The sequence below is a fragment of the Chiloscyllium punctatum genome, chromosome 12, assembly GCF_047496795.1.
Source record: "Chiloscyllium punctatum isolate Juve2018m chromosome 12, sChiPun1.3, whole genome shotgun sequence".
Taxonomy (NCBI): domain Eukaryota; kingdom Metazoa; phylum Chordata; class Chondrichthyes; order Orectolobiformes; family Hemiscylliidae; genus Chiloscyllium; species Chiloscyllium punctatum.
This window is the reverse complement of record NC_092750.1, coordinates 32320060-32341866: the sequence shown is the minus strand read 5'-3', so window position 1 is coordinate 32341866 and position 21807 is coordinate 32320060. Positions and strand designations below refer to the sequence as shown.

At 38.1% G+C, this 21807-nt stretch overlaps 1 protein-coding gene across 2 annotated transcripts in view; it reads left to right on the top strand.

Annotated features, from left to right (window-relative positions):
- The window catches only part of dcp1a (decapping mRNA 1A), a 71187-nt gene that overhangs the window by 25832 nt on the left and 23548 nt on the right, over window positions 1-21807 (top strand). For both annotated transcript variants that reach the window (XM_072582289.1, XM_072582288.1), the window contains exons 3-5: window positions 2149-2276; window positions 15984-16050; window positions 17594-17732. In XM_072582289.1, the coding sequence (XP_072438390.1) occupies window positions 2180-2276; window positions 15984-16050; window positions 17594-17732 (303 nt within the window). In that variant the 5' untranslated portion in view covers window positions 2149-2179. The remainder of the gene's footprint in view (window positions 1-2148; window positions 2277-15983; window positions 16051-17593; window positions 17733-21807) is intronic.

Here is a 21807-nt window from a genome sequence, read left to right as displayed (position 1 = left end):
AAGAAAGATATAAAAGAGACCTAAGGGGCAACTTTTTCATGCAGAGGGAGGTATATATATGGAATGAGCTGCCAGAGGAAGTGGTGGAGGCTCATACAATTGCAACAGTTCAGAGGCACTTGGATGGGTATATGAATAGGAAGGGTTTGGAGGGATATGGGCTGGGTGCTGGCAGGTGGGACGAGATTGGGTTAGGGTATCTGGTCGGCATGGACAGGTTGGACCGAAGGGTCTGTTTCCATGCTGTACATCTCTGTGACTCTAATGAGAGAAATAAGTTTTAAAAAGTGTCCTGATACATGGGTCTCAAGACTTTCAAAAATGTTCAAACATCAGAAGTACCTCCATCAGAGCGATCCAACGATGTTATTCTCTGTTCCACCACTGAGGGGATGCTGCACTGCCAAAAATTGTCTTTTGATTATGCCATGAATTCATGGCCATATCAATTTTCTCAGGGGGATGTAAAAGGGTCATGTGATTTTATTCCAAGAGCACAGATATTTACATCTTTATATGGAAAAGCACAATTTTTGATTCAAATGGAGAGTATTGGGTAATTCCCTTGTCACTCATGACGTAAGAACAGACTGATAGAAGTGACTTCAGTTCATATTTCATGAGCAATTCGTGTGTAACTACCTTTTACTTTTTCCTGGAGAATCAGTGCTCTTATGTGAAATTTATGCTGGCATTTCAGTCATGAGTTGTTTTGTGTTTAGAAGCACGCTTTTTAAATAGACTTTGCTCACTATTATGCTGTTTAAGTTGACAATGCTGAGTAAAAACAGACTCTGCCTCATAAATAGACTTGATTTGATTTCTTCTGCAAGTCCCACTCCACTTATTGGCTAACATAATGGTATTAGTAGATACTGATTATTTATCCCTCTATATATTACCAAGACTCAATTTAATGATATATTTTGTTGCTGTTTATGCGATAGTGTTTGCAAATTGGCTTCTGTTTTCAACAATACAGCAATGACTGCCCCTTCAAAATTTCTAGATTGTGAAGTGATATCTGATGTCCTGAGTTTATGGAAGGTGTTTTATAAATTTAAGTGCTTTTCGTTTAGAGAAACCTGCCTATTCAGAGATAATTTGGAAGTAATTTCATAGTAAATTTTTAAAAAGTATGTAATATGATGCAGTCTTACAGATTTCAGCCAACTTTCACGAAAATAATGGGTCAACAAAATTTCTCGGGAGAAACTGAATTGTCCTGTCTGAGGTGACGGCACTTGCATTTTGTGTGAATAAAATTGATCAATGATTATAATGATTATAGTGAAAAGCTTACTTGTAGGAAAACAGTTTTTCAGCTGCTTCATATTTAGCTTATTCTCGCATTTAGAAAATGCCAAGGTAAGTGGCTACTATTCAGTGGCTGGAATTGTTGATATGTGGTGAATTGTAGGGAATCCATTTACATATTGATCCCCAAGGCATATTCATAGAATCCCTACAGTGTGGAAACAGGCCCTTTGGCCCAACAAGTCCACACCAACCCTCCAAAGAGTAACCCACCCAGACCCGTTCCCCGACCCAGCTATCCTAGATTTACTCCTGACTAATGCACCTAACCTACACATCCCTGAACACTATGGGCAATTTTGCATGGCCAAATCACCTAACCTGCACATCTTTGGATTGTGGGAGGAAACCAGAGCAGCCAGAGGAAACCCACCAGACATGGGGAGAATGTGCAAACTCTACACAGACAGTCACCCTCTGCTGGAATTGAACCTCGGTCCCTGGCGCTGTGGGGCAGCAGTGCTAACAACTGAGCCACTGTGCCACATATGAATATGTATATTTATATACATCTGAGCAGATATCCTACTAAGTACTGTAATGAAAATAGTTAATTATGTGTGGAAATCTATGTAGCAGGGCAGCAAACAAAATTATAGAGGGGCCCCTGATTTAGAACCTGTGGATGGCACCAGAGCAGAAAAAAAGCATGCTTATCTAATATAGTCTCAGAAAATAGTTTCCTTTTAGACTAGTAAAAAAAATAATATTGATAAAATGGAAATTCTTGTTCATTTCTCCAGGAATGAGCTAAGTATTAATTACCTACGTGATATATTGTCTTGTTTAAAATTAAAATTGAGATTTTTAAAAAAAACTTATTTTTCACAGGTCAGCATCTCCTTACCATGGCTTTACAATCATGAATCGACTTAACATGAAAAATTTAGTTGAACCCATCAACAAAGATCTAGAGTTTCAGCTCCAAGACCCATTTCTTCTTTATAGAAATTCAAACTGTAAGTACTGATCTATTTTAAACTTGAAGTGCTGCTCAGGACAGTTACTGAACTGGTCTACTCATTAGTTGCTAAATTAATGTCAATTGTGAAAAAAAACAGAGTGCCTATCTGAAGTTAAGACTGAAGCATATTGCTGGATAAAGTGTTGAAGGAGATTTACTATGCATCTGATTGTCAATAAGTAAACAAGGAACATTTGATTTCATCACTGCCTGAAATGGAAAATAATCTAATCTTCAGCATTAACACCTTGAACTGAGGAAAAAAACCTTTCAAATTTAAACTATAAATCACAGCTTATTATGTATCAGACAATAGTTTTTTTGGTATGTTGCTTAAGTTTTTATGTAGTTGAGAGCCACTGAAGTTTTTCAAATTACGTTTCCTATAATATCTAATTTTTCTGTTTATTCACACAGTTGTTTATACAATGCCTGTAATGGTTATCAGGGTTCTTGATTTCAAAATATACAGCAATGCTTTCAAATACTGGCTTTTAAAACCGTTTTCTAATTTCAATCCACAAATTTAAAAATAAAAAGTCATGGTCCTGGCAGACCTCACCAATGTCTTCATATCTTTTTTCATATCGTGCCCAAAACTGAACACAGTACTCCAGTTGAGGCCAATAAAGGTATCATAACCTCCTTGTTTTTTGTACTCTGCAATTATTGATCAAACCAGCTTGCTATATGCTCTACTAACTACTTTTTTTCAATCTGTCATGCAACATTCAATGATAATATACATAGATATCTAGTCCTTCAGCAACCAACATGGTGGAGGTGATAATTTCTGGTGGAAAATTAACCAAAAGAATGAAATCTAATTGTTACTTTATGGTGGTGTTTTTGAAAACTTGTTAAATGCCTACATGGGGCATTGGAATAGATACATAGTATTCACTTCAATCCAGTCCACATAAATACTTGAAGCACAAAGAAGTCAAAGCGCATATTCAAATTTAGTTCAAATGGAAATGGAGGTTAAGGTCTGGAAAGAAGGGAACTTTTAGTAATACGCTTTGTTATTAGTGACATTTTTCATGACTTTTTTAATGGTATGTTAGGAAACAGTTCTGAGATTTTCTATCAGTGAATCAAAAGTTACATTTTTAAAATAAGATTTTCTGTTACTTTCTCCTGATTTTAAGTTGTTTCTCCCCTTGTAATTTCTTCACATGGGAAGAGGGATTTCCCTTAACTCCACTGTAGTAATCTTTCTTCTGAGTAAGAGGACAGTAATTCCAACATGACAGATTTGAAAACGTGGTGATTATTTTCTAATAAATCTATTCAGAAATGTTATTACACACCTGGAACAGTTGGGACTTCAACCCAGGCTTCCTGGTTCAAAGATAGATACTGCCACTGTACCACAAGATATTTCAGTATTATTATGAGTGTGTATTGCACTTTTAGACTTGCACCAATTAAGTTAAACCTTAAACCAAGATCCTCTTTTCAGGTGAATGTAAAAGCTCACTTTGCAACATTCCCCTCAACTGCTTAATAAACGGACCACCGTAATTTATTTCACAGCAGTTTGTGATCCTTCTGTACACAAATTAAATGCTGCATCTCCTACAGAAGAGTACTGTTCAAGAGTACTTTATTGGCTTGAAGAATGCCATGTGGTCACAAAAGGCACCATGCAATGCAAGTTTTTCATTTCTTTCAATCTGGATTTTATTTTGAGAAAAGTATATTCTTACTGGCCACAGGGTGCATAAAATGAATGCAACCTTTTTGGGAAGCATCTTTTCAGATAGTGAAAAAAGTCTCCTTGGCCCTTTAATCATCCCAGACTTGAATAGAAAACCTGACATGGCAGAAATGTTTAGCTGTGAAGTTGTGATCAGGCAAAAATGGTATTTGGTTGCTTTGAAGTGGAGTAATATCCTAATCTTAAAGGATCAGCAATTTGCTGTTAAAACTAGGATTAGTTTAATAATTATAAGTCATTATTATTTTGAATTCTAACACCATGTCTTATATCTTTCCACTTGTCATTGAAATTATGAATATATAACTAACAAATAGACTGTAGTGAATAACTAACTCACATTAAACCTGGACTAATTGTAACATGGTTTTAGCTATTTGTAGTTTATTGAAATGTCTTGAGCCTTAAATGCCCTCATTTATGTGTTTACAATAGAATTATTTATATGTTATAAAACATTGCTTTCCTGTTCTCTTAATTGGTGATTTTATAAAACTGGACAACAATTATTTTTGTGAATTTGAGACAAGATATCAACTGTTCCTACGACTGTCATTAGGCTGTGAAAGACCATAAGATGTAAAAGCAGAAGTGTGCCCATTTGTTTAACTTGTTTTATGTCCCTCTGCAGACTGTCATCCTCATCACTTGCCTTTTTTTGTCATCTGCAAACATGACTGTAGTACATTCACTTTCCTCATACAAGTCGTTAATAGGGTATGATGATTTCAGAATTCTTTATATAAATTCTTCAGAGTTCATTCTAACGCTACAATGAATGTGGGATATATTAGATCTAGTCAGAATAGAGCACTAATTTTAGCTATTTGACCAGATATGGTAAAAATGTTGTATTAAGAAAGAATCTGTCTATGTTGAAGTCTAAAAGAATGAAAATTGATTATTTTTCAAAAAAAATTTATGTTCTCCTAAATGTGCATAAAACAACTCAAGAAAAATCAGTGAAGAAAACCAGCAACTATTTCGAGTCATTAGAGTCAGAGATGTACAGTATGGAAACAGACCCTTTGGTTCAACCTGTCCATGCCGACCAGATATCCCAACCCAATCTAGTCCCACCTGCCAGCACCCGGCCCATATCCCTTCAAACCCTTCCTATTCATATACCCTTCCAAATGCCTCTTAAATGTTGCCTCCTCCACATCCTCTGGCAGCTCATTCCATACACTTATCACCCTCTGCTTGTCAGTTTTGTCACATGATTCCATGCAATAACTATTGGCCTGTATTGTAGCAGCATGATTATCATTGACTTTATGAGCCTTGATCCAGGTGTAAATCCAAAATCCTACTCCCTATTATTGGGGCACTGTTTCCAATATAGAGATAAATCTTGCTGCATCTCACAGCTGTCCTTGGTATTTATATACATCTGCTATATGAAGGACAAGTTATAACAACAATCATTTTTTTATTTTCTGCAACTTACTGACTTAGTTATAATAGGGTCACGTCCATTCTTTTAAACTTGTTGTGTTCTTCCACCAAAATGTAGCTAAAAGACAGGTGAAATTGAGGACTGCAGATGCTGGAGATCAGACTCCAGATTACAGTGGTGCTGGAAAAGCACAACAGGTCACAATAGCAGCAGAGATGTGGAGAAACAGATTGGGAAACAGATTTTGGAAAGGTGCAGAAGCCACAGGGTCGTAGTCATGGGCGACTTCAACTTCCCAAATATTGATTGGAAGCTCTTTAGATCAAGTAGATTGGATGGGGCGGTGTTTGTGCAGTGTGTCCAGGAAGCTTTTCTAACGCAGTATGTAGATTGTCCAACCAGAGGGGAGGCCATATTGGATTTGGTACTCGGTAATGAACCGGGACAAGTGGCGGGCTTGTTAGTGGGTGAACATTTTGGTGATGGCGACCACAATTCTGTGACTTTCACCTTGGTTATGGAGAGAGATAGGTGCGCACAACAAGGAAGTTTTTACAATTGGGGGAAGGGAAATTACGATGCTGTAAGACAGGATTTGAGGAGCATACGTTGGGAGCATAGGCTGTCAGGGAAGGATGTGGTGGAAATGTGGAACTTTTTCAAGGAGCAGATACGACGTGTCCTTGATATGTATGTACCGATCAGGCAGGAAAGAAATGGTCGTGTGAGGGAGCCTTGGTTGACGAGGGAGGTTGAATGTCTAGTAAAGAGGAAGAAGGAGGCTTACATAAGGTTGAGGAAACAGGGTTCAGACAGAGCAGTGGAGGGATACAGGATAGCCAGAAGGGAACTGAAGAAAGGGATTAGGAGAGCTAAGAGAGGGCATGAAAAATCCTTGGCGGATAGGATCAAGGATAACCCCAAGGCATTCTATGCGTATGTGAGAAACCTGAGAATGACGAGAACGAGGGTAGGTCCGATCAAGGACAGTAGTGGGAGACTATGTATTGAGTCGGAAGAGATAGGAGAGGTCTTGAACAAGTACTTCTCTTCAGTATTTACGAACGAGAGGGACCGTATTGTTGAAGAGGAGAGTGTGAAACGGACTGATAAGCTAGAAGAGATACCTGTTAGGAAGGAAGATGTGTTGGACATTTTGAACAACTTGAGGATAGACAAGTCCCCCGGGCCTGACGGGATATATCCGAGGATTATGTGGGAAGCAAGAGAGGAAATTGCAGTACCGTTGGCAATGATCTTCTCGTCTTCACTGGCAATGGGGGTGGTACCAGGGGACTGGAGAGTAGCGAATGTTGTGCCCCTGTTCAAAAAAGGGAATAGGGATAACCCCGGGAATTACAGGCCAGTTAGTCTTACTTCTGTGGTAGGCAAAGTAATGGAAAGGGTACTGAGGGATAGGATTTACGAGTATCTGGAAAGACACTGCTTGATTAGGGACAGCCAGCACGGATTTGTGAAGGGTAGGTCTTGCCTTGCAAGTCTTATTGAATTCTTCGAGGAGGTGACCAAGCATGTGGATGAGGGTAGAGCAGTGGATGTAGTGTACATGGATTTTAGTAAGGCATTTGATAAGGTTCCCCATGGTAGGCTTATGCGGAAAGTCAGGAGGCATGGGATAGTGGGAAATTTGGCCAATTGGATCGAAAACTGGCTAACCTGTCGAAGTCAGAGAGTGGTGGTTGATGGTAAATATTCAGCATGGAGCCCAGTTACAAGTGGAGTTCCGCAGGGATCAGTTCTGGGTCCTCTGCTGTTTGTAATTTTTATTAATGACTTAGATGAGGGAGTCGAAGGGTGGGTCAGTAAATTTGCAGATGATACAAAGATAGGTGGAGTTGTGGACAGTGAGGAGGGCTGTTGTCGGCTGCAGAGGGACTTAGATATGATGCAGAGCTGGGCTGAGGAGTGGCAGATGGAGTTCAACCCTGCCAAGTATGAGGTTGTCCATTTTGGAAGAACAAATAAGAATGCGGAATACAGGGTTAATGGTAGGGTTCTTGGTCAGGTGGAGGAACAGAGGGATCTTGGGGTCTATGTACATAGATCTTTGAAGGTTGCCACTCAGGTGGATAGAGTTTGTAAGAAGGCCTATGGAGTATTATCGTTCATTAGCAGAGGGATTGAATTCAAGAGTCGTGAGGTGATGTTGCAGCTGTACAGGACTTTGGTTAGGCCACAGTTGGAGTACTGTGTGCAGTTCTGGTCGCCTCACTTTAGGAAAGATGTGGAAGCTTTGGAGAGGGTGCAGAGAAGATTTACCAGGATGTTGCCTGGAATGGAGAGTAGGTCGTATGAGGATAGGTTGAGAGTTCTCGGCCTTTTCTCGTTGGAACGGCGAAGGATGAGGGGTGACTTGATAGAGGTTTATAAGATGATCAGAGGAATAGATAGAGTAGACAGTCAGAAACTTTTTCTCTGGGTACAACAGAGTGTTACAAGGGGGCATAAATTTAAGCTGAAGGGTGGAAGGTATAGGGGAGATGTCAGGGGTGGGTTCTTTACCCAGAGAGTGGTGGGGGCATGGAATGCGCTGCCCGTGGGAGTGGTAGAGTCAGAATCATTGGCGACCTTTAAGCGGCATTTGGATAGGTACATGGATGGGTGCTTAATCTAGGATAGAAGTTCGGCACAACATCGTGGGCCGAAGGGCCTGTTCTGTGCTGTATTGTTCTATGTTCTATGTCAGGCAGGCTCCTCGGATGCTGCCTGACCTGCTGTGCTTTTCCAGCACCACTCTAATCTTGACTCTGGAGCTAAAAGATAATAACCCAACTTTGTTCAAAACTTTTAATAGTTTGCACATTTCAGAAGAATTTTTGTTAAGCACACCTGAAACAATGAATGATCTACACCTCAATATGTTTGCTTTTGTCGCTGCTTCCATATCCATATGTTTTAGAACTTAAAACAATTATTTGTATTGTCTGGTTTTGCGAATCACGTTTAATGGTGAATGAGAAAATAGGCTTTCAACAAGTAAAGATTTTGAAAGTTCTTACGCTGTATTTTCAAATATTTTCAAAACAATTTTGTTTTATAAATTTTCAATAAATTCAGTAAATCATTGAACAACTATCAACCTAATTCCAGTAAATATACTTATACCATTGTCAGAAATGTTTTACAAGACAGGATAAATCAATTATTCATACAGTATTAATATCGAAAAGGGTTAAGCATATTAATTTTCCATTGATATTTTAGTGTCCCACATCTGATATCCATGAAACTGATAGTGCCAGATTTCAGACTTCTATTGGTTTTGAGTTGCCTGTTCCAAACACACATGAACCCACAATACACTCTTGAGCTGTTTAAATTCTGCATTTTGTGTGAACACCAATTCACCACTCTGAGTTGGATCCAAGACAGGAAGGCTAAATATAAACATTGAATACAAAAGGTCAGGGTCAATTGCATAAATGTTAGACAATTCCCAAGTCTGTACTTTTGTTTTATTTAACTGTTTTGGTTTTCAAACAGCCATGTTTAAGATACTGTTACTCTGCTGTTCTGTGATATTAAAAATATTAACACTTTTTTTTCAAACAGGAAACGAAGTGAACACTTACCTGCTTCGGTCTTAAAACTATATGGTACTATATCAGTTTCACTTATAACATTCCCTGTATATTTGGCACAGAGTTCTTGACAAGAACCCCATTTTTTAAAAAGTAGCTTCTTTGAAAGATTTTTGAAATCCATCTTCTTTACTGAGGAGTCCAATACCCAAAGGTTGGATCAGAGGTGAAGACTGTGTTGAGTAAACATTATGTTTCAGTCATATTACTGAAGAATTGTGGATAGATGGAATGGTGTCCATCTAGCTACTGACAAAAGTACAATTCTTAAAAAAAAAAAAATTTGGAGCATTTAATGCAGTAGATCCAGCACCATCCTTGAAAATAGAAGCCACTTCAAATCAACAGCCCACTGTGAATGTCAGCCTGTTGTACTTGTATCTCCATCCAAGTGCACTTAAGCACAGCACAGATGATTCAGTTGCTTTAATCCACCCTCCAGTTGTTGGAGACAGATTTCAATAAGTTTAAATGCGTGTAGACATGCAGTGTCACAGTTAATGCATGCCTGATTTAGAGACATGTAATGGCAGCTAACCTTATCAGTGACAACAGATATGTGAGGCATTTGTAACTTATAATGGTAATGTTTATCCTGACATTGTTTCTGGCCCACCCTGAGGCAAAAGTTTGTGGCTGAGAGAAATGTCATATATAAAGTAATTTCAATTCAACTGATGTACCCAGTCCAATATGGGATTACCTTGTACTCTTATCAGATATTCATGTCCAATCTTATCCAATATTGATTAACTGGACACTGACAACCTTTGATGATATTAGATTCTTAACATATTTTTAAACATTACACGTCTGGACTTTGCACACTGGATTTAATTTTCCCAGCTAAGATCTTAAGTTTGTGTAGCAGCTAGTTACTCAGTTGTGTGAATTATAATAGATGTATAACTGTGTGTGTGTTTGTGTGTGTGTGTGTATGTGTGTGTGTTGTCTTTCATTTGTAAATCTGAAGCAACTAGAGCAATGGTAGTAATAAGCTAAAATGTGCACAGGATAGTGTGTGTGTATTAGAATCTGATCAAATGTTTAACACCGAGGAATAAAACTAAATATGTACAAGTGTACAGATAAGACCACTTAACCCTTTTTAAAAAAACTTAGAATGCAGAAGTTTATTTTCCAAATACACTCATTCTAAGTTTTCAACCAAAACTTCTGTAAGAATGCTAATGGACAGAGTTAAAAGTCACACAACACCTGTTTATTGTCCAACAGATTTATTTGGACGCACTCATTTTCAGAGCGCCGTTCCTTCAAACCACTTGATGAAGAAGCGGCGCTCCAAAAACTAGTGCTTCCGAATCAACCCAATCTGGTGTTTGATTTTTAACTTTGTCCAGCCCAGTTCAACACCGGCACATCCGAGTCAACGTTAATGGAGTAGGTCTTAGAACAGTTATTGGCATCACACATCCGATTGCAGTAATTTCCATGTAGTCCCATGCTATATTTTTCCATTACTATTAGAGCATTTTATTAATCTTTAAATCATTATACACTCAAGTGGAATTAGCGTTGGTTTATAATAATTACCCCCATTCTTTATTATTTGAGCAGGACTGTATCCAATAACAGAGATTGAGAAAACTAAATCAAAACAAGAATAATAAATAAGACTCCAAAAGAAGTAATCTGCATCTGTGATGCAAAACTTGAAAAGAAATTGCTTTTTCCTGTTCTCTGCTTCAATTCCATAATAGTCTGTCTTCAACTTAAACTGCATTCGTTCAATTGTATAGAATTATAGCTAATGGATCTAAATTGCCTGTAGTGTTAGGTAAGGGGTAAATGTAGGGGTATGGGTGGGTTGCGCTTCGGCGGGGCGGTGTGGACTTGTTGGGCCGAAGGGCCTGTTTCCAATCTGTAAGTAATCTAATCTAAAAAAAAATCATCCATTTTAGGAGATTCATACAAATGTCATGCAATCTTGGTTGGGATTGGGAGATTTGTATATCGAGAGTTGTGGCTATGGATTTGTATGTCTCTGCAGCATTACTAAATACTTATTTTGTACTACTTTAAGTATGTGCTTGCTTTTGTGAACTTGCTGACTTCATTTTTTTTTCATTTTCAAAATGAAAACAAGAACCATGAATGCATTTCATTTCTTGATGAATTTTTACTTGTTTGCATTATCATAATCTCGTTCAATAACCAGTGAATTGAGTTTTTTTTTAGAAAATGCAAAACAGAAAAACATGCAAGTTACTGGTCAGTTTGCTAACAATAGCACACGGTTCTGGAAGTGTAATATAATGATGAACCCTTAAATTTAGGTGTTTTAACTTACTGAATATCATAACACCCAGATTTATATTCTTTTCCAATGAATAGTAATAGAACTTTTCAATTCGCAACAAATGTTTGAACATAGAAAGCATCAAGCCCAGAAGAATGCAATTTGGCCAGTATATGTTTCTCTGTTAGTTCTGTTTTCTTACCATGTTGAGTAGAATCATTGTTGTTTCAGAGCTTATACAGGCAGATGACCTAAAGTAAACTAGAAGTCACTTAACAATTGCTTTTTAAAAACACTTTAATCACATGGAAGCAACTCCTCTATAGTATAAAGTTAAAAATCACACAACACCAGGTTATAGTCCAACAGGTTTAATTGGAAGCACACTAGCTTTCGGAGCGACGCTCCTTCATCACTTGTGTGATTTTTAACTTTGTACACCCCAGTCCAACACCGGCATCTCCGAATCATCACCTCGATAGTATGGCCATTTTAAATGGACCTTTTAAGAACCAGTAGATAAAGGCCACCGTTTTAGGCTAAGGAGTAGCAGATTTAAAACAAATGAAGCAAAATTACTTCTTTCAAATGGTCATGGATCTTTGGAATTCTTTACCCTAGAGTGCAGTGGATGCTGGAACATGGAGTAAATTTCAAGAAAAGATGTTTTTTTAAAATTAATACTGGATTGAAGGGTTATGGAGAGCAGACCAGATAGCAGAGTTGAGACCAAGATGAGATCAGCCATGATCATAAGAAATAGCAGTGTAGACCTGAGGGGCTGTATTGATGCCCCTGTACCTGATTCTTGTGTTTTTTTTCATGGAGGTTTGTCGAATTAAGTATATTTTAAAATGAATTTTGTTGTGAATTATTCTAAAACAAGATATTCTTAATCAAAGTTGATAGAAAGGTATAGAATGTAGGGGAATAGATGGTGACCCCTTGCAAAATGTCCATTTTACAGAGGAGGAAGTGCTGGATGTCTTGAAGGTGAATAACTCCCCAGGACCTGATCAGGTGTACCCTAGATCCCTATGTGGGAAGCTAGAGAAGTGATTGCTGGCCCTCTTGCTGAGATATTTGTATCATCGATAGTCACAGGTGAGGTGCTAGAAGACTGGAGGTCGGCTAACATGGTGCCACTGTTTAAGAAGGGTGGGAAGGACAAGCCAGGGAACAATAGATCAGTGAACCTGACGTCGGTGGTGGGCAAGTTGTTGAAGGGAATCCTGAGGAACAGGATGTACATGTATTTGGAAAGGCAAGGACTGATAAGGGATAGTCAACATGGCTTTGTGCGTGGGAAATCATGTCTCACAAACTTGATTGTTACTTCTTCAAAAAATTCAAAGAGGATTGATGAGGGCAGAGCAGTAGATGTGATCTATATGAACTTCAGTAAGGCATTCGACAAGGTTCCCCATGGGAGACTGATTAGCAAGGCTAGATGTCACAGAATACAGGGAGAACTAGCCATTTGGCTGCAGAGCTAGCTCAAAGGTAAAAGACAGGGGATGGTGGTGGAGGGTTGTTTTTCAGACTGGAGACCTGTGACCAGTGCAGTGCCACAAGGATCGGTGCTGGGTCCTCTACTTTTTGTCATTTACATAAATGATTTGTATGCGAGCATAAGAGGTACAGTTAGTAAGTTTGCAGATGACACCAAAATTGGAGGTGTAGTGGACAACGAAGGTTACCGCAAATTACAACAGGAACTTGACCAGATGAGAAGTGGCAGATGGAGTTTAATTCAGATAAATGTGAGGTGCTGCATTTTGGGAAAGCAAATCTTAGCAGGACTTATACACTTTAATGGTAAGGTCCTGGGGAGTATTGCTGAACAAAGAGACCTTGGAGTGCAGGTTCATAGCTCCTTGAAAGTGGAGTCGCAGGTAGATGGGATCGTGAAGGTCGCATTTTGTTGGCTTTCCTTTATTGGTCAGAGTATTGAGTACAGGAGTTGGGAGGTCATGTTGCGGCTGTACAGGACATTGGTTAGGCCACTGTTGGAATATTGCCTGCAATTCTGGTCTCCTTCCTATCGGAAAGATGTTGTGAAACTTGAAAGCGTTCAGAAAAGATTTGCAAGGATGTTGTCAAGGTTGGAGGATCTGAGCTACAGGCAGAGGCTGAACAGGCTGGGGCTGTTTTCCCTGGAGTGTCGGAGGCTGAGGGGTGACCTTATAGAGTTTACAAAATTACGAGGGGCATGGATAGGATAAGTAGACAAAGTCTTTTCCCTGGGCTTGGGGAGTCCAGAACTAGAGGACATTAGATTTAGGGTGAGAGGGGAAAGATATAAAAGAGACCAAAGGGGCAACTTTTTCATGCAGATGGTGGTACGTGTATGGATTGAGCTGCCAGAGGAAGTGGTGGAGGCTGATACAATTGTAACATTTAAAAGGCATTTTTGATGGGTTTATGAATAGGAAGGGTTTGGAGGGATATGGGCCGGGTGCTGGCAGGTGGGACTAGATTGGGTTGGGATATCTGATCGGCATGGACAGGTTGGACCGAAGGGTCTGATTCTATGCTGTACATCTCTATGACTAAGTGAAAAAGTTTTAAAGCTTCAATTTTAACTATATGCAAAAATGTTACAAAAAAACTGATGAACAGTTGTGGTGATGAACACTATATATAGTATAATGTCACATTTGTATGTGTTCTTCAATAGTACAAATAGAACTAATGGTAACCCTTCAGGACTGGTTGCCAGAAACACAACGTGAGCTATCAGCTAACAGGCTGATATAGCCGGTGGCTCTCTTAAAGTAATCAGTTCACATTTTTAAGTTGCCCATTAAGCTATCATTTATGATTACATATCTTTAGTATGTCTGCTTTTTTAGCAACCATGTAACTCAGATAAAAGCTTGTTGGGCCATTAAGATTATGCAGTGAAGGAGTTCAGTGCAGAAAAAATATTTGTTGACCATTAAATACAAGCAGTTCTAACATTTGCTTTATTATCCACCGTCTGCTAAGTTTTTAAAAATGCAATTTTTAAAAAAGTTCAGAAGAGTTTGCAAATTGCTGTGAATTGGTGAGTTTAAAATTGAGTATTTGTTTTATCTTTTTCATGGTCTTGCAATCCCTCCTACTTGTGTATTGTTAGTTATTTTTCTTCCTCCATTCAGCACTATTAACTGAAGTAGTTGGACAGATGGCTTGCTGTTAAATCTTTGCCACTTATGCTCATGCTGTGATCACGAGATATCCAAGAACAATTGGAGAAATGTTTTTTTCCCCCCTCTGGGTGAAATGTGTGTGTGTGTGTGTGTGTGTGTGTGTGTGTGGCGGGGGGGGGTTGCGGTGTATATATACCTCATGCAACCTTTCTCCCCTTGGTCATGGCAATAAAAGTTAGGAGACCATTTGGTTGCCCACAGTGCTACCTTTTTTTTCACTCATAGGGAAACTAATAGGGATAAAGGCAGTTAAGACCCTGGCCCTGATGGCCTGCATCTTAGGTTCCTACAGGTAGCTCAGACAGAGTGGCTACATAGATTGTAAGTTTCCAAAAGTCATTGGATTTTGGAGAAGTATCAGAGGAATAAAAAATTGCTAATGTGATGCCCCTGTTAAAATAAATGAGGGGAAAAAGTGGGTAACTATGGGCTGATTGGCCTTCCCACTTGTTGGAAAAGTATTGAAATCTATTAAGGAAGTAATAGAACATTTGGAAAGTCATAAAGGACTGGAGGGCTTGAGTTATAAGGAAGGCTGGGACTTTTTCTACTGGAGCAGTGACCTTGGAGATTTATAAAGCCGTAAGGGGCATGGATAAGATGAATAGCAAAGGCTTTTTTGGGGATAAGGGAGTTGAAAACTAGAGGGCATAATTTTAAGGTGAGGAGAGAAAGACTTAAGAGACCTGAGGGGCAACATTTTTAGAGGATGGTTTGTATGTGGAATGAACTGCCAGAGGAATTGGTACAGTTACATTTTTAAAAAATGGATAGATACATGAATAGAAGAGGTTAAGATGGATATGGGCCAAACACAGGCAAGTGTGACCAGATTAGTTTGGGAGACTGAGTTGAGTTGGACCAAAGCATCTGTTTCTGTGCTGAATGATTTCTCGCTCTATAATTATGACTGTGAGACACACTGGCTGGACAAGCATTTATTGTCCATTCATAGTTGCCCTTGAGTGTGGTGGTGAGCTGCCTTCTTGAATTGCTGCAGTCCATGTGCTAAAGGTAGACCTGTAATGTTAGGGAGGGAATTCCAGAGGTTTGATCCAGCAACAGTGGAATGACAGTACATTTCCAAGTAAGAACGGTGAGTGGCTTGGAGGGCAAGGTGCAGATGGTGGTCTTCCCACATTATCTGCTGTCCTCCTCCTTCTTGAAGGAAGTGTCATGGGTTTAGAAGGTACTGTCATTGGATCTTTACTCACCTCATCAACAAAAAAATTTGCATTACTAACAACTCGAATAATAGAGGAACCTGGATTATCTGACTGCCACAGGGCAGATTTTGTTCAAAATACAAACAGTATTTTGTTCGGATAATCGAATGCCAGATAATACAGTTTAGCCAAGCATGCGGTCCTTGCAATCTTTTCCGGATAATCTGAAATTTGGATAATCGAATGCCGGATAATCGAGGTTCCTCTGTATATGTAACTATCTTCAGCAAAAGAAATTAAAGTTCTCTGAAAAACATTTGAGGTGTAAAAATTGATTTTGTTTTATCTTTTTTATTAGTGTCCATTTACAGCATCTGGTTTTATGACAAGAATGACTGTCAACGAATTGCACAACTCATGTCAAAGTAAGACCTGAAAAATTGCATACTGTTAAATCAGCTTAACATATAAGATGTTATTGTGCTTTCAATTATAATGTTCCATTCCAAAATTTCATATTGAGGTCAAACTTATTTTTTACTGCTTGGCCTGGGCATTTTTGTTAGTTTCAGAGATGTTCAACTAGTTCAGAGTGCAAGTTTTAAACAGGTTTGTTAAATTACTGTGTTTTAATCCATTAGGCAGGGCTGAGCCAGGAGGCCTGGGTTCAAGTCCCACCACCTTTGGAGGTGTGTGCTAACATCTCTGAACATGTTGATTTGAAAGTATTTCTGTTACCCTGGGTTTCTGGATTGCCAATAAAGTGATAGTTACCTCAGACAATAATTTTTCCCTGTCATCAGTATGATATAATCCCTCCAAAATAGATGTTCATTCAGCGATCTTGTATCTAATATCAGGGTTTCCTACTACTTGAGACTGTAAAAGTCATGAACTTCTAAAAGTCTCGAGTCATGGGGATGAGAAATTAGTTAATCGTTGTTCTGACATTGAAGAACAGGCACTTTTGGACTACCAGCCTAGTTTGTTGGATGTTACCAAAATGTAATTGTGCAACTTGGAACTAAGTGATGTAAAGTTTACCTCAACTGTGAAAACATTGCGTTTTGTAGCTGTGTAAGATAACAATGGAGGCTGAGGGGTAACCTTATAGAGGTTTACAAAATTATGAGGGGCATGGATAGGATAAATAGACAAAGTCTTTTCCCTGGGGTCGGAGAGTCCAGAACTAGAGGGCATAGGTTTAGGGTGAGAGGGGAAAGATAAAAAGAGACGTACGGGGCAACCTTTCACACAGAGAGAGGTATGTATATGGAATGAGCTGCCAGAGGAAGTGGTGGAGGCTGGTACAATTGCAAGATTTAGGAGGCATTTGGATGGGTACATGAAAAGGAAGCTTTGGAGGGATATGGGCCGGGTGCTGGCAGGTTAGACTAGGTTGGGTTGGGATATCTGGTCGGCATGGACAGGTTGGACCGAAGGATCTGTTTCCATGCTGTACATCTCTATGACGCTATGTGAATTAGGTTCACAAAGCTTTTGCAGGAGTCCTCCACAACTAAATACATCCATTCTATAAATCACAAACTCTGAAATATATTAAAACTTTTGAGGTAAAAGAAATAAATTTTCAAAGACTGTGTATTACTCTGTTGGGAAATGATTTAATTGAGATCTCTTGAGATGAAAAATACATTGTGGAAGGTTTCATCCGTGACTAATTAAGACAAAGGAGATATCACCTGATTCTGTTCTTCCCAACTATCCCCAAGTGTACTCTGCTATCCAGACCTCTGCTACAATCAACAGAACAATGCCTCCGCTTCTCCAGTTTCTTCCCCTGCTTCCTTGTCAATTACTTTAATTTTTTTTTTAAGTGTGTATCACACCAAAATAGATTAAATTAAACATTGATCAGGGCTCAAATTTAGACCTTCTGATTGGAGTGGGATAATGCTTCTGCCTAGGTAATTACTTGCTGTGATACATATGTTTGTGCCTCCTCAGGGTAGTACAAATGGAAGCACAGCGAGCTCAGCAAGAATCTCCCGGAAGAACCACTCCAAACAAGCCCAGTGGATACGATGAAGAAAATCCTATTGACATCTTAGACATGCTTAGCAAAGCCAAGGAAGAGTATGAACAAGTAAGGATTTAAATTGTTTGAAGCAATCATCAATGATCAGTCATTTCACCTTGTGTTAGTTAATAAATAACTGTCCTCGAAACACCACTCAGCAATACATAACTTCAACAAGAATTTGTATTCTGCATATTTGTATCAAGATTATTTGCTTGGCTTTCAAAGACTGAGGATTTATAATATCTTAGAATTTTCAAGAACAAAGACTAGAAGTTGACTCGTAACCATTATCTTTCTGGATGATGGACTTTCACATGACTTGTGTTTAGATGAGAATATTTAGTTTATTTTTAAGTAAACTTGTAAACCTATGTGTGTGTCTATTTGAAGAAGAGTTGAGTATTTCTATTATGAAAATTCAACAAATGAGGATTATGTGCTGTTTTGAGGCTGGGGAGTACATCTTCACTCAATTTCCACTGATCCACAACAAAAGTACTTTCTCCAGTTACCAAGATGACCATTTAAATTGCTTATCTCTACCCAAGTTTTTTTTTTAAAAAGTCTGACAAACAGGTTTCTTAAGTGAAATTAGTAATTAATCAAAACAGAACATTTTCAATGAAATGTGCTAGTGTTGGTAAAGTACGATCAGTAAAAGTGAGTGTAAATGCTCTAACTAACCCAAAAGCAACAACTGTTCTTCCTTTTTGTAGGGGAGACTAAAACCATGGGCATTATTTAAGAATAAAAGCTCTCCCTTCCTGAGACAGAAGGGAAATCTCTTCGCCAGAATGTAGTGGATACTGGGCTTTTTAATCTAATTCAACTTTTGTTTAAGTGGGGGAGGCACGGACAAGAAAGTGGAGCTGAGACCACAATTAGCTAAGGTATAATATTGAATGGTGGAGCAGGCTTAAAGAACGAAAAGTTCATTTTCTGTTCCTAAATCTCCATGCTGCTGAGAAAAAACAGTAGTTATGGCTGTTGGACCCTAAAATGGATCAGAATTTTGGTGTGTCAGGGAATCATTGAATAGTGGAAAACAGTGGGAGACTGTTAAGCTCATCACTCCTGTATTATCTTTTTGACAGTTATCCCATTATTCTGTTCCCCTGCATCATCCCCAGTACTCAGCAAATCTTTCCTTTCTCAGATATGTTTCCTATTAAAATTGTTACTAAATCTCCTATCATGTTTTCAAGTGAAATTAACTCTTAAATCATCCTAACTGGAAGTGTAAATATCCTTCTCAAATCACTTCTGGTTCTTGCATTACACTTTGTGTCTTCCATTTACTGATCCTTTGGTCACTAGAACCTGTTTCTTCTTACTTCCACTTGTCCAAACTTATTAAAATTTCAATGCATATATCAAATTTTCCTTTGTTCTCCTTTTAGCAGAAGAATAATCCCATTTTTCTCTCGTCTTTCCACACAACCAAAGTCTTTCATCCTTGGTAGCAGTACATTCAATTTCCTCTGCATACTCTTCGAGGCCTTGATTCTTCATAAACATTGTCCTAAATTGGCTGCAGTTTTCCAGATAGAACATAACAATGGAATGTAATTGCTCGAGAGTACAGAGGATGCTTATATTTTATTTTAAATTTGCTAAAACTTGAAGTTGCAGCAATGAGGAAAGATTGGACGGCGAAGATTGTTTTCTTTAGAGAACAGGAAGCTGGGGGTGACTTAATTGAGGTTACAAAATACTGGGGCAATTAAATTGATTTTTTTTTCCCTGTTCAAATTATCTCCTCGAGCAGAGTGGAGCATAGATTTAAGGAGATTGATAGGATTAAAAGGGACATGAGGAAACACTTTTTTTTTTCACTGTGTTGGATGTCCGGTTTCTGAGGTGAAAACCCTCGACTCATTTAAAAGGAATCGAAATCTGCACCTGAAGTGTTGTAATCTACAAGGCTTCGGACCAGAAATTAATTAATTTATGCACCCAGCACTGATACAATAGGCTGGTTGACCTTTTTCAGTGCTGTAACCTTTCTATAGTTCTACCTGTTTTGTAATTCTATGAATTAGTATAATTCTTGGGTTTTTTTCGCAAAAGATTACTGTGAATTTTGTTGGCTAATTTTCATCTTTTTGAGTCTAGATGTGAAAAGGCTACTAGCTGAAGCTGTCAACAATTTTGTGCAAAATCTTTATTCAGAGACTGGTCAGACTTTAACTACTTGGCCATGTTTAATACTGCTAGTCAGTTGTTCAGCCATCTCCCATGGTTGGGAAGCACTGAGGCAGAAATTGTCAGCGGTCTGTGGAGGTTTGGGACACCATGGTTCAGTTGCTTACTCCTGCATATCAGGAAAAGTAATGGATAATAGAATGAATTGGAAAACCTTATTAACTCTGTGCATTTTTTTTATAGACCTGAGAGACAGGCTGATTTTGTAATTTTTTAAAATTCAAGTGGCCGGCATGTGCTTTTGGAATTGTTCTGTGAAGTTTGGGCTTTAGTACAGTTTTAAAACCTCCAGGAGAAAATCTTTCCACCTACTGAAATCAGTATAATTCTGACAACATGAAATTCTGGGGAGTTCATAAATTAATAATTAAAATATGAAAGCTCTATTGGACAATTGAGGTTTGAATGAAAAACATCATTTTTGTAAATCAGAATTTTCAGAAGAATTATTTGGAATCTTTATAATCCTTCACAAAGAATGTCATTGATATTCTGAAGTGAGCAAAAATGGTTTTGATGCATGATTTTAATCTGAGCTGTTGATCGGATTTCTGTCAATCCTGGTTTCAAATATTAAAATGAGAGCTTCTTAATTGGCATCTGGTTATTGCAAAATAATTTGAAGCTGTTTTGACCTTTTTCAGATGAGGGTAATACATTGAAAATTTGAGACTCCGTATTGATGCACATTCCTATTTTGTGCAATCAACTTGTCAATATTTTTAATCTTTCTCTGTAAGATTATTTTTGTCCCCATGCTGTAAGAGTCACATTTTTCCAGTTAAATTTGATGAAAAAGCAAAAACAAATTGTATTCACCACTACCAAAGCACATTTTTGATATGAAAATATTACTTAAGTCAAAGGAAAAACAAGTAAACTTAACCTCAGTTAATCTGAGAGTACCTGTACAACCTTGTAAAAATTGGTATTTCTATATCAACCACACTGGACAGTGAAAATACAAACAATGAAAGAAAATGCAAAACTGCACAAAGATATATTTTGACATGATTTTAAAAAAAACGCTATCTATAATGATTGTGAAATTAAAGTTTGTGGTTTGGAATTACACTTTTGATTATGAATCATACAATGTGCAGAAGACCCAAATCTGCATCTTTATCTTAAATTAACAATTTAGACAAACTTAGAGAAAATTGAGCCATTCATCAGGCTTTTCTGATTTAAGAATGACTTTGAGGTTGGATGCCTTTGGAGCCATTAGTAAGTTGGTTTAGAAATAAATCTTGTACTTCAGGGGCAACTACCCTACAGTGTGTGACTCCTGAGCTCAAGTAGCTCAGTCCTATTTCTGCTTTCTGTTTTTTTTTTGTTTGGCTGCCTTGTCCTCTTTAAATTTTGAGGTTCCAGAACACCATGTATTAATATGCCAACATTCGCACTGTATAAAAATTGATGGGATTTTGTTTTGTCAACATGGCTTTATGTACCTATCTATTTGCTCGAGTACAAAAGCTTTGATAGACCTGTCACAGGAATTCAGTCAGCCTGAGAAAGGTTGTTTTTTGAAAATCAAAGGAATTTTTTTTAACATGTCATGTCATTGTATAAAACATACTCTGCTACCATTTCCTGCTCTCCCTGACTTTTCCTTTTGAAGATTAAGTCAGATCATTTGAACTGTGTATTCTGCTTGCCTGGTTTTATGTTCTTGTAATCAGTTAGATTTACAATTAAACATTTGCTGCTACATCAAAGTACATAAATGCTGAAAATAATCACATTTAGTTTGTATCAGTTCTAAATTAAATTTTGTATATTAAATTAGCATTTTTGTTTCTGAACCATCTAGTGACGTGCAATGAAAGCAGATACAAGAATTTGAGTAGTTTGAGGTTTTCCATTTGATCAGTTATGTTTTGCAGTCTGATCTTGGATTGTTAGTTCTTTCTGTTGTATTAGCTAATAT